The sequence below is a fragment of the Lissotriton vulgaris genome, chromosome 6 (genome assembly GCF_964263255.1).
Source record: "Lissotriton vulgaris chromosome 6, aLisVul1.2, whole genome shotgun sequence".
Taxonomy (NCBI): domain Eukaryota; kingdom Metazoa; phylum Chordata; class Amphibia; order Caudata; family Salamandridae; genus Lissotriton; species Lissotriton vulgaris.
Genome location: NC_141694.1, coordinates 502,601,351 through 502,615,359, shown reverse-complemented (window position 1 = coordinate 502,615,359; position 14,009 = coordinate 502,601,351). Strand labels below are relative to the sequence as shown.

The 14,009-nt window shown below is 45.4% G+C and overlaps 1 protein-coding gene across 1 annotated transcript in view; it reads left to right on the top strand.

The window, feature by feature from the left end:
* The window catches only part of LOC147707494 (CD109 antigen-like), a 502,391-nt gene that overhangs the window by 428,746 nt on the left and 59,636 nt on the right, over window positions 1-14,009 (top strand). Inside the window, exon 27 of the mRNA XM_086926510.1 lies at window positions 593-783. Coding sequence (XP_086782636.1) covers window positions 593-783 — 191 coding nt within the window. The remainder of the gene's footprint in view (window positions 1-592; window positions 784-14,009) is intronic.

Below are 14,009 nucleotides of genomic sequence, written 5' to 3'. Positions count from 1 at the left end.
TGTGATCTCAAGAGGATTTTCCACCATACTAATGAGGGGAAATACTGTCTTTGTGTCGGCATCCATGCCCCATTACAGACACTGGAGCAGAGACAGCAAGGCTCTTCAGCATGCACTGTGAGTTAACATAGGGGTGGTGATCAGTTAGTACGCCCTCCGAACAGTGCCCCTTGGAGGGGGGGGGCGGCAATGAAGTCACTCAATGTCACCTGTAAGGAGATCCCTTATCCCTCTCCCTTTGAAATTCAGGCCAGTTGTCAACTGCACAGTGAAAAGTGGACCAGCTTCTTTGAAAATCTGGTCTGCTTTTCACGAATGTACTGTGCATTGTATCACAGCTAACACGCTGATCTCTGTCCAAGCACAAATCCATGCCTGCACTGGGAGCAGCGCATTTGCTGTGATACACTGCGCTGTCCCAGTCTACGCCCAGTGCACTGAACGAAGTGTGCGCCACAGTGCACAGTTGGACAGTGTGAGACATCCACAATGTGGACACTGGAAGGTTATGCATTGAAAAAGCTAGATTGCTACAAAGAGTTAGATTGATGATGTTTGCAAGGGTTACCTGTCTCATCCATTTTCCTTTCAGGTGGATTGATGTTTTGGTTGTCCCCAGCAGCTGGTACAGCCAGCTACTGGCAGCCCCGCTCGACAGAGATTGAAATGGCAGCATATGCATTACTCGCGTGTGGACAACTGAAGAGAATCAATGAAGGCATTCCTATCATGAAGTGGCTGAGTCAACAGAGAAGCCGTCTGGGTGGTTATTCGACTACGCAGGTGAGACATATTTTAAAGTGTCCAGAATTGAAAACACTCCCATCACAATCCATAATATTAATCCTGCACATGCTTTAAACATGACGCAGGCTAATGGTTTGTGCTGTTCCTAAATGTGGAGATAGATTTTATGTTTTATTTCTGTTGCATTGCCCCTTTCACAGTACTGTGTTCATGCAGAATGACACATTTTACAGTAGTTCAAGCTCGTGACTCTCAAACACTTGCTGAGAAGCTCCACTGGTTCTGGCACTGCAACTGCGCATCTCTGTAGCTAGAAATAAAATAGCACATTCTAGGACCATAACAATTACGAATATTTTGAGCAACCCCTTTACGAGCTCATCCGTGACTGCTTATAATAACTAGTTTTCTCCAATCCATGGTATCCAGACACAAGCATTGTTGCAAATTAATAAATACTGATTCATATACATAGGAGCTATGCATGTATTTTTGGGTAAGATTTATTTATTAGATTTCTCAGTAATACACATCCCCGGGACCCACACGTCTAAGGACAAGGAAACACACAAATTGAAACATACAATCATGCAGTGACAGTTCCATCGGCACATATGTCGGTCATCATCACATAATAGTCTGTGATGAGTACCATAGTCAGGGAAGCCAGGTTTACGATCTGTCTCACTGAATGGGACTCAACGCTAGGTTCAAATATATAAGTATATATAAGCAGTGTGCACAGAATGATTCACAGGTTTACCACTCTATAGTGATGAAGCGGAGGCAAAGTGGAGCGAAAATGAGGTTCATTCAGTGAGTAATACACAAAGCTGAACCACCCCAATCTACTCGCAGGCACCTTGTCCAAAACTGTTTCAACTCCCCTTCAGTATTCAAAATCTACCAACATTCTATAGAATGTCAGCACATTAAGAACCCTAAGAAGGAACTCGATGTGCTGGTACAATGTTCTAGAGTTAAGCTGGCCACAACACTACACACTCACACCAATAATACCACAAAGTCAGACTGTCCACGATGCACCCAGGTCGTCCAGATACCTATAAGCTATTAGGCTCCCCATGGGGCCCCGTAAAGTGGAAATATATCAGCAGTCATAGTCCCTTCACAGCAAGCCCACCCCTCCATACTATGGAGGGTAGTCCTGAAATGGGATTGCGTTGACTGCAACCAGATGAAATATAAGTGAGTGGCCTAGGTCTGGTGGCAGCCACGGACCTAGACCGATCAGCATCCCCTCTCCCATGTCACCCCAGTGGTCGAATAGTCCAGTCATATGGAGGAGAGGGGTGGTGGGAGGCTTTAGCCATCACCCAGGTCAGGCTGCAGTGTCATCGGGCTCTGGGGTGCCGGCGCTGATGTTGGAGCAATGTGGTAAGAGAGCTTAGAGAGGAGGAGGGGAGGAATGATGCATATGCCCTGTACTTGAAGCTGTCACTCAGGGCTAGTCTACATCCTGAACTCCCCTTGTTCATTGAGCTAACCCAGCAGCTGTGTATCGAGGAAAGGGAGGGGTGAGTGTATACTGGTGCTTATGGGTCAATCATTTAAAGAAACGTCCCTAGATGGACTTAAACATTTGAAGTAGATTCAAAAGTAGCCTGGCAGAACAATTTGGTCATTCATTTCGGGTGGGTAGGTGAAGTCGAGGAGGGCCAGTGCATAAGGATGCATATTATAGCTTTCATTAGGACAGTCAATATCCTCCGTCTCTAAGGAGAGCTGGTAACCTCAATGTCTGTAGTATAATGAAGTATGGCCAGTTTTGCAGGTTCTACAAAAGGGTACAAGCTTGTATTATGCAATGTACGCCAGACCTCCTCCCAGTAATGTGGAGCCAGGGACAAGACCACAGTATATGGTATAAATCGCAGTTCAGTGTGCAGTGCCAGCAGTGATCGTTGGTAGCAAACCGGGCCCTGTGCAATTTGCGGAGATTCAAATATCTGTCATGAAGCACTTTGAAGTATGCAAACCTTCATCTGACCTCCTAAAATGGATGTTTGTGCGTATCTATGAGGTCCATCCAGTTTTTGTCTGAGCAGTGAGTAAACAGCCGTTCCTGCCAATGTATTTTAGCGGTGGTTTGAGTACTCAAGAGTGTGCAGAGTCTATCAAAATCATACATAGGTTCGCAACCGTGCCTTGGATTGTCCCCAGGTATTAAGGTATTTCCTGATCGGATAGTCCTTAATCGGCTGGGGGCGGGTCCTAGTGCATCCCTCACATAGCGTCGCAGTTGTCTACATCGCCATGCTTGTGAGCCAGAAAAGGCAAATACCATACAGAGCACAGGGGAGGGTTTAAAGATTCTGATGTCATACAGGTAATCTATATCTCGTAGACTGCAGTCCTCCATATCGTCCATCTTATAGACTTCCCTCCAACCTTTAGCTCTGCTTTGGACCATAGTGGCACCTTTAGGTGCAGTGTACCATCTACTCCTACCATTCTATGAGTCCTTCCATGCCCTCCACATTGCCTGTAATGGTTGTGGGCACACCCCCGGAGGAAAGGCTTTTTCCATATAAAGAATGGCTAGCTCTGGTGTCACTTACATGAGATTCCTCTCCATGAAACCCAGTGCGGCCGTTGCTCAGTGTCCCCGCCCATAGGTGCATAAGGTGTGAGAGCTGGTGTGCCGCTCGCATCCAGTGAAGCCGCCGGACACGCCGATTTACTCAGCGTTCGCGCTTCCACACGGCTCGATAAAGACAGACGAACAAGGCACAGATCAGACAAGTGCCCACCTGCAATCCTCAAACCAACTATGATTCGGTCTGAACAAGTTGCCACAGACTGCCCTTTCCCTCCGAGGATTAACTGCTAGATAGCCGATTCATGCTATCTGGACCCGAGTACAGCACGCCCCAAGTCAGACAATCTAGTCCTGATGACGATCCGAATTTACAAGGATCGAAACGCCGTCGACCTAACAGTGTGAATAACAGGCGCACTCCTCTTTTGTGGCTCTACATCTAATTGAAAGAACCTGTACCAATTGTGATATCACGTTGTCACATCTACTTTTTAGCCACTCACAGTAAATTATCTGCACTTTATTCACAGTGCGCCGTCCACGCTGTTCACCTTCACTTGCGTCGCCATCTGCACTTTGTAAACTTTTTTGCACCAAGTTTTATATGGTTGTCACCAATTGAATTTATGTAGTGCTGTTTTTAACTGTATAAAATCTGACCATGAAATTAATGTTACAATATAAAGATGATTAACTATCTTTTGTCATACCAACGAATATTCTCCTTCTTTCTTTACAAGTAATGCTATGTGCATGCATGTTTTAATTGTCTACAGATCTTTACCTCTCAGGACATTGTTTCTTTGTTGCACCTTACCTACCCAGTCCTGTATTGGTATATGGGTAACACTCCTGTGAATTTTACAAGGTGTGCCGAGCAGGGCACGAGTCTGGGGTCCACGTGGGAAGACTACATCCCCCCACTTCTTTCACAGGGTGGATGCCATCCACCCTGCCAAGAAGTTGGACCCCAATAAAAAAGATGCTGAATTCGTCCCAGTGTAATTTCCAAACACCGGGACACATTCAGCAGCGCCTGCATGTTGTTGTCTGCTTTCGATCACAACAACGTGAAGGTGGGGACAGGACTCTCTTATTTCTGACTCCTGCTGGCCCTTAACAAAGGCCGAGTCTCAGGGGTCATCAGGCCTCCTTTTATTGGACTTTCCTGGCTGGCAGCAGTCAGGAGTCTCATTACTGGTGCAAATGCAGCAGAGGGGAAACAAAGGCTAGCACCTTGTTAGCACTTCACACACACTTAAGAATGGCAACCTTTCACTTTGTTCAGGCTCTGTTTAGGAGATCTGCATGCACTGTTGAACGTCAGATGTGTTGATCTTTCCCAGTATTTGCACAACATAAATAGCATTTATATACGCTTACTACCCTGGAGGAGGCGTTGTAATAATTTTGCCAGCATGCATTTTCGATGGTTTGAGTTGGGGTTTACTGCCTGCTCACACAAATAATTTTCTTTTACCTCTTAGGCTGGTTAACGGAATAGTAGCGATTATGACTCTGAAAAATCACTCTTTCAATATGGGATGTGGAATTAATAAATACATTATTTCAACGTCACCAAATGGAATTTTCTGGCAAATATTGACCTGATTTATTATAGCATTGATCTATGAAAATCCGAATCAGTTACGTACCAAAAATGTCACCATCTGGATCCCTTGCACTCAACCACAAAGCGAAAGTTGCAGTGAAAACCAAACTAAGAAAGTCGTCGTCAATTTTTGGACATCAGTGGTTGTAAGTTATCCACAACCATTCTGTCCAGGCCTCTATTGACCACGATCCCTAAGTACTTTAGTTCCGTTGTTTTCCAAGTGAAGCTAAAGCATTGTCTGCGCATTTGTCTCAGCATTTAGTGATGGGGAGGATCTCACTCTTCCACCAGTTGATCTTATATCCTAAGAATTCACAGAAAGCATCCAGCCATGACATAAGGGCAGGAACTGAGGCAGGAGAATGACATCAGCATAAGTTTGCACACTCTGTTAGGGTTAGCTATATCGTTCATGCTATCCTGATGCCTGATAACAGAGGATAGAGGCTCCAGCGCCAGCAGGAACAGGAGGAGGGACAACGGACACCCCATTTGCTGCCTAAATGGGAAGGTGCAGGACATGAAACTACTGCAATCTATTGAGATTGTGAGATTAGAGTGATCAGGAATGCCGGGCCAAAATCAGCCCGATCCACAGTAGGGAAGAGATGACCCCAAATGCCTTTTCAGCATCGCGCGATAGGCGCATTTTATCATCTGTGTCCTTTCAAACCTCCAAAGTAGATTTGTCAGCATTCGCATGTGGTCTTTGGATGAGCGGCCTGGCACAAAGAACCGGTGTTATTGTTTGCTAATTCAGTTTGCAGAATTATGTAGGGAATCAATCTTCTCCCAGGGCTTTGTTATAGGGCATGTCCGAGTAGTCTGTCTGTCAGTCAGTCAAGAGTATCTTATCAAACAATATTTCCCCCTCTAGAATCTATCTGTCTGCCTTCGACAGGGTGGGAAGGCGGACATGTTCCAGAAATGCATCTTCCCGCCCTGGCAGGGTGATCAGGTGGTTTTTCACTTTAAAGGACAGCTATCTGCAGCGGTTGTGTGACCGGTGCACCAGAACCATCCCTGATTGCCGGTATAGCTAGGTGGGCTTCTCACTGATGGAGCTTTGCTGCTATCAGCCTTCCACCTTTTGTCCCTGCTCATGGTGTCACCATTTCAAGTAAAGCAGGGAATATTCCACCTAGGAGGTGAATAGAACGTTAACGTGCATTTTAGCTCACTCAAATTGGAGCAGAAGTGGGAGTAGGATCAGTGTATTGTTTGGTCAATGCCTGTATCTCTGATTCTAGTTGTTTTTGTTTGTCCACATTTGATAAGGAGACAGACTAGTGCTGTCTCTTCCTAAGAAAAAAAGTTGTTTAAAAAACTATTTCACTTTCTGTGTTTACTGTCTATACCTGTGGTTGTTACAGTTAAACACTGTAGTTTTAGCCTGCCTGTAATTGCATATGTTATCATCTGTGTTGTGTTTTAAATTTGTGGTTTTCCCTACCCATGATTGCCTCCATTTAGTGTGTTGAATTGTGGGATTTGCAGTCCAACCTCTGTAGTTTGTCCCTCTCATTCCTTGGTGACAATTCTGTTTTCCCTCCAAATTTCTCCTTTGCTCTGTGTTTTAAGACTTGTATGTTAAAACAGTGCACTCCCAGCCAACATTTTGTGTTCACAAGCCAGTGAAACCAGCCCCCCTGCCTCCACCCAACGCAACAGGGATTTTTTTCTACAACAGAGGGTGCTCCTGTGAGCTGTTTAAATTGTGTTTCACTAGGGCCTGTGCACTTCGTTTTTTGGTCAGCAGGGGAAGTAAAGTTTTATTCAAACAGTATTGTTAGATTTCAAGTTAGTGAGGAAGTCCAAAGTGTGGATTGAGTCTGTCTGTCTCTTAGGAGATTCTGAACAGGAGAAGCAGCTGCCCAGCCCCCACCCCCAGGGCAGCAGACCATTGGCTATTCAGCTACCAGGCAAGTCTGAGCCCTCCTCTTACACCTGGCCAGGCCCCTTAAGGCCTTGCTGGGTGCACCACAAATCATTCTCCTTCATCTTGTAAGTTGCAGCCTACCTGTGCCCCAGATTGCAGTGAGCAGAGTCCAGGAAGTGGTAAGGAGACAGACTAGTGCTGTCTCTTCCCAAGACAGAAAGGTGTTTAAAAAACGATTTTCACTGTCTGTGTTTACTGTCTATGCCTGTGGTTGTTACAGGTAAAAATTGTAGTTTTGGCCTGCCAGTAATTGCATATTTTATCACCTGTGTTGTGTTTTAAATTTGTGGTTTTCTCTGCCGATGATTGCCTCCATTTAACGTGTTGAATTGTGGGGTTTGCAGTCCAACCTCTGTAGTTTTTCCCTCTCATTCCTTGGTGGCAATTCTGTTTTCCCTCCAAATTTCTCCTTTGCTCTGTGCTAAGACCTGTATGTTAAAATAGGTGCACTCCAAGCCACCATTTTGTGTTCACAAGCCAGTGAATCCTGCCCCCCCCCCCAGCAACAGGGATTTTTTCTACATCAGAGGGTGCTTCTGTGAGCTGTTTAAACTGTGTTTTACTAGGGCCTGTCCACTTTGTTTTTTGGCCAGCAGGGGGAGTTAATTTTTATTCAAACAGTATTGTTAGATTTCAAGTTAGTGAGGACCTTACCTGCTGAAGTCTAAAGTGTGGATTGAGTCTGGCTGTCTCCTAGGAGATTCCGAACAGGAGAAGGTGCTTCCAACACCCTGCCCAGCAAACCTTGTCTGAGGTCGCTGGGACCTTATATGGTCTGCTAGTGGTTGGTACATGTCTACAGCGATTGGTGGTTGTATCTGGTGTTTCAATTGGATTAGGGTTAATGTCCTCATTGGTTGGGTATTTGAGGGTTCTGATTGGTTTCTGGGTCTGTGATTCAATCATTGTAGGGTTGGGACTAGGGCTAGGGTTAGTATTTCTATTGGAAGTAGGGACTAGGGGCCAGATGTAGGTAGCCCTTTACCGATCGGAATCGGCTGAAAATACCGATTTTCGGCCGTTTCCGATCGGTAAAGGGCTAGGGAGATGTAGGTGCACATATTCTGTAATTTTACCGAATCGTTATTACCGATTCGGTAATATTTACCGATTCGGTAAAATTACTGAATATGCAATGTGGGAAGCCAATTTTCCTTTGGCACATGGCTTACAGAATCGGTATTTTACCATGGAATACAAATCCATGGTAAAATACCGATTCCTGTGTACATGCACATCTGTGCATGTACACATGTGCCATGTGACAGACAGACGTGCCCTTAGGGCATGTCTGTGTGCCACATTGCACACATGCCCGTTTTGGGGGTGCTAGAGGGTGTCAAAGTGACACCCCCTGCACCCTTGCCAAATTCGGTATTTACCGATTCGGAAAATACCGATTCGGTATTTGACTTTAATCCTCTGGGCTTCAAAGGCCCATAGGATTCAATAGCAAATACCGATTCGGTATTTACCGAATCGGTAAATACCGAATTTGTAAGGAATCGGTAACGATTCCAGATGTTGGGACCTACATCCCATTTACCGATTTTGAAATACCGAATCGGTAAAATTCGGTATTTCAAATTCGGTAAATGGGATTTACCTACATCGGGCCCTGGGGCTTCCTATATTAATGGTTGTTTGGAGTAGGGTGGGACTAAGCCTAGGGTTAGACCTTTAATTGGAAGTAACAATTAGGGCTTCTGGTGAGATTGGTTGCTGGACTATGTGTGGGACTTACAGTAGGGTTAGGCTTTCTGTTGAAAGTAGGGACTAGGGCTACCTGAGCCATTGGTTGCATGGACTTGTTTTGGGACTACTGGTAGGGCTAAGGCCTTTATTGGAATTAGAGATCAGGGTTTTTTAACTGATTGGGTGCTTGGACTAGGGCTAAAATTGGCTGTAAGGTCCTGGTCTCCTATTGGTTCCTAGATTTTAGGGCTAGTGTTGTGATTGGATAGTGTTAGGGCTAGGGTTCCCATTGGCTGAAGGGGTCACCTGATTACTAGGGCTGTAAAAAAGGCCAGGCTTAGGGCATCTCAGCCCGGGCTTCGAGGCTAAGGGTGGAGAGGACAAGGGCAGTTTCCTGTTTGACTCTGTTAAGGGGGGAAAGGACAAGGGCAGTTTCCTCCTTGAGCCTGTTAAGGGCAGAGAGGACAAGGGCAGTTTCCTGTTTGAGCCTGTTCGAGACTGGTCGGGACTAGGGCCAGAAATGCTGCCCTTTTTCTCATTTAGCAATACCCAGCCCACACCATCCACGTCCACAAACAGAGCAACACACTCACACCAAATGTACACCACGCACAACACTATGCACAGATTAATATACCAGCCTGCACTACAAACCCAACCAAACCACATCTACACACCCTACTATCCCAACTACCACACATATCCACCATCACCTACAAACAGTACACAACTCTATCCTATACCACTAACCAATACACTCATCACTAACACAACACCAATCAACACCACACATAACTATATCCCATTCAGACGCACTTTCCCTGCTGTAATTACACCTAACAGACCATCCGTCAGCTGTCCAACAAACACCCTCCTCTCCTTTCTACCATATTAACACTAACACACAACACACACACTGCACACCACCACACTTTGTAACCCTTGCAACACATATACTTTCAATGTAATTATGGATCTACATATTTATCACTTTCTTCTAATTTAGCATTTCCAATGCACTACCCTATTTCTCAGCCTATACTTCGCTCAATCTATCTTCTAGCCCAACCTTCTGACTCATCGCAAACTTCTTCTACTACTCCTTCCAATGCACTAACCTATCTCTCATCCTATACATCTATCAATATATCCTCTACATCCACTCTCTCATTTATCCCAAACCCCATACCACTACTATGATTGCCAAAATAACCCTTTCTAGACTCTCTCCTACTCTACCCCTCCTTGTATCATCCGACACCTCTTTTACTATACCGATCCCCTAAAACAAACCTTTCTTAACTCTTTCCTCTGAGTCCTCCCCTCCAAAACTCCTTTTTACTCATCCAAAAACCTCCTCCTATTGCTAAAACCTAAACAAAAAAACAAAACAAATCTTTCACTCTTTTATCCCTCCACTATCCTTTTCAATCGAAATTAACAGACTAACATGTTCACTTCTCAAATTCCATATTAAACTATACTAATATACTACCCAAATAACTGAATAACATATTCACTACTCAAATTACTTCATATTTTTTTACAATACTAATTTTCAACAGTAATCCTTTATGGGTACCGGAGTGGCGTGCTACTCACCAGAAAAGCAGTTCAACACCCATCAGGGGTAACAAGTGCTATATGAATGAACATCTTTCTTCCCCTTTTATCCCTCCACTATCCTTCTCACTCCAAGTAACTGACTAATATCCACCACTGAAATTACTTCATATTTCACCATATTAATTCACCACTAATCCTTTGTAGGCTTCCTGAATAGTGTGAGTCAATAAGCGCTATATAAATGCAAACCTTTGTCCTCCTCTATCCTTCTGCTATCATTCCAAATCCAAATAACTGACTAACCTATCCACCACTTAAAATGTACTTGCATGTTTCACTATACTAATTCAACACTAATCCTCTATGGGTGTCGGAGTAGCGTGCTAATCGCCGAAAAAACGTTTTGACGCCTCGTCAGGGGTAGTAAGCACTATATAAATGCAATTACAATACAATACAATTACAACTGAGCTCTCATTGTCTGCCAGGTTACAAGCTTAAGTGAGAGATGTTTCTCTGTAGGCAGTTTAAAATGTGTCATGTTCATTATCCATCATTTGGTCATTGGGGTCTACGGCCAACAGAACCGAAGCATGAATAGACAAACCTCCATCTAGGATAGTTCAGTCTTGCAATGTAGTCAGCATGGGCTGTCTTAGCAAGAAGTAATTGATCCTCGAACATGAATCATGAGCGCTAGCGATATAGGTGAATTCTTTGTCTTGCGGGTGGAGTAAGCGCCACAGTCCGTCAGACCAAAATCCATTATGACATCAGTCAGCATTGCATGGTGGTTAGCATTTGGTTGGTTTGTACCTCTCATACTGTCGGTACGCGGTTCAAATGCCAAGTTCCAGTCACCACCCACCACAATTGTGGAATGTCCGAATTCCGTGAAGAGTTGGGACAGGGAGGAGACGGACACAGCCCTATCTTTATTAGGCTCATATACTGAGCCATAGCCCCAGTGCCCCCATCCATTATGCTGATCTTGGCAAAAATGTGGCATCCACAGTTGTCCACCCAGGCCTTAAATATACTGCATTGAAGGGACTACCTAAAGAGTATGGCCACCACCTTTTGTTTAGGATGCTTTCCCTGAATCTACAGGTTGGTGGGGTTACCAGTGAGGCCACTGTGGCTGGCACTGAGGACTCCCCCATACCCACTGACATTTTACTCCAGAGGTGGGCAACGAAATCCTCTCCCAGCCCCCACAACAGTACAATCCCTCAGACATGGGTGGAACTTACCCGCTGTGTGATTGGCAAGGTGTCATGGGACTGAGCACAGTCCCCCAAAAAGTAAAAAAAAAGGTGTAGTGCAGGCCCCAGGCCTCACTCAAAGGTGAGTGGGACTTGCCTCTGCTTCTTTCTCTGCTCTTGTCCTTATCAACTGTTTGGGAGGAACCCAAAAGGTACCAGGCCTCGTATTTTCTATCACCGCCTCCAGTCGTCATCGCTCTGATGAGGTCCTGCAGGTCACCTGTAGTGTTTGGGGAGACAAGCGCAAAGACGCCTTCGGGCATTCGCGCGCTTTATAAATTGACAAATCAAATTATATCAAGTCAAGTTGGCCAGAGGCCGACACCTGCTAGGACCCCGGATTGGACCTGTCCATGTCACCATTCTCCAGGGCAGTGAGGAGATGGTCCTAGTCCTCTGGGTCAGCAAATTTTTTGTTGTTCCTGTTGATGGTGGCTGGTTCTAGTATCCATAGCGAATTTCCAGAGTACAAAGGTGTGGCCGCAGGGCAAGGAACTTTTTCCTATTAGCCATTGTTTCTTAGGAGAGGTCAGCAGCTATAAATATCTTTTAGTTCGTGTAGAGGAAAGGTTTACTCCACTTTTTAGCTGCAGATATGAGTTGCAAGTCCTGCTGGTGACGTAGGATACAAGCAATTATTGGACCTGGAGTCACTCTGGCTTTGTCTGAGCAAGAGCAGATTTTGTGGGGTCTCTGGAACTCTATCAGTGGTAAAAACACCAGTCCAGATAGTTTGGGCAAGAAGATGAATAGAAATCTTTCTATGTCCTCTGCCTCAGCCCCAAGTGAGCCCTAGGAAAATTATATTGTTCATCCTGCTGCGGTTATGTAATCGGAAAGGGTTTTAATGCAGGAACCAAAGTTCACATCCGACATCCCGTTTTCTGTCCTGGGTGGTCATATGATCTTCAAAGGCCATCACTTTGCGATCAGTCATGGCCAGTTGGGTTGGAAACTAGTAAAGTTCTGCCCAAATGGACGTAAGTTCACTGACAGTCGATTTTGTGTCTTCCTGATTCTGCCCACATTAGACTTAAGTTCACTGACAGTGGATGTTGTGTCTTCCTGTACCAAGTCCTTCATCACCTTAACGGAGGTGAGTCCACTCATCAGGGTCTCCAGCATAATGTTGGAGGAACTGGTGCATCAATAGTTAAGAAGCCAGCCACTGCTTCTGAAAAGAGGAGTTGCTGTGTCACATTTGGACATCTCTGCACTGGAGTTAAGGGGAAGGAAGTGGTCATCAAAATATGGGCAGAGAAACACCAGAGTCCAGAAGCAAGGACACTCTCCCAGACGTTGGTGGCAGGAATTGGAGGTGGGGCATTATTGTCACAATAAGCCCCACCGCAAAGTCACAGCATCCTTAGTTTACCACTGCGATGGTCAGTGATGTCATCCAGGTGACATTTGCACCTTGAGCAGTCAGGAGGTGAGGGCAGCAAGGGTGGGGCACTGAAGAGAGGCAGCTGGGAGAAGGCTGGATGGCAATGCTGGAGGTATGCAGTCAGGGCACCACTGCCTCTTCGGGTCTCTCTTAGCGGGCCGCCATGTTCCAGTGCACGAGGGGTGGGGAGGTGAGTGAGCCAAAAAAGGGTGGAGGTAGGAGGCTGCCATGTCATTGTGCAGGCCTACTTGACTTCCCGGGTCTCTCATAGCAGGGTATGACATGTGTCAGAGTTGGCAGGTTCTAACCCTGAGAGTTTGGTAGTCCTGGCATTGGTTCAGAGGCAGGTGTGCGGCTGCAGCATAAGGAGCTGCTCTGCCAGGAAGGTTGCTGTGGGTCACCATATGCCATGGGATGCCCCCCAGCGGGTGTCGGACTCCACAGCCAGACATGTACCATTGGTGCAGACCTCAGGTGTCCGGGAACAAAAGAAAGGCCAATTTTGTGCCGGGGCTAGTCTGGAACTCTGAACGGACCCCACCATCTTGAATGTGGAGCTATGCGTATTCAAAAACTTGAGGTACACCTAGACCCAAGTACGTTCGTAAGGAATTTCACCTGTAAAAATTCCACTTTGGAGACTCTTTTTTTCCTATTTTTATTAACCTAGCTCATCCTGCTGTGATTTCTACCTATGTGACACTGTTGAAATGAAACTCTCCAGTTAACAAGGAGTTTTCAGTTGTAACGGCCTACAGATTTAAATCCCACCATTCTAAAATGCAGGAAGAGATGGTCGAGATGACCATGCAACAAGAAAGAATAGGGTCCCACCAAGACACAACACACCTATCTCTTTTTAAAGAGAGTTGGTACAGCAACGTCAGAAAACAGAAATGCTTGAGCCCCTACATTGAACAAGGAATAGAATAAATGACAAAATAAGAATGACACTGGATGTACACATTTGCACACAAACCTATACCAGTAACAGTAACCCATACCAGTAGCAGGTATTGGCATAGACAAAGGAGGAAACACAGCAGAGACAGACACCAAGCATAATCTTTCATCCATGACAATCTGTATCGTCGGAGCATCCTTTGATCAGAATTTGGGACTTCTGTGATAGGCGCTTCCAAAGAGAGAAGAGCGGATTTTAAGAGCTGAGGACATGTAAAGCCCAGAACTGCCATTTACTTCAGCACCATGGTGACACACATCATTGCAAA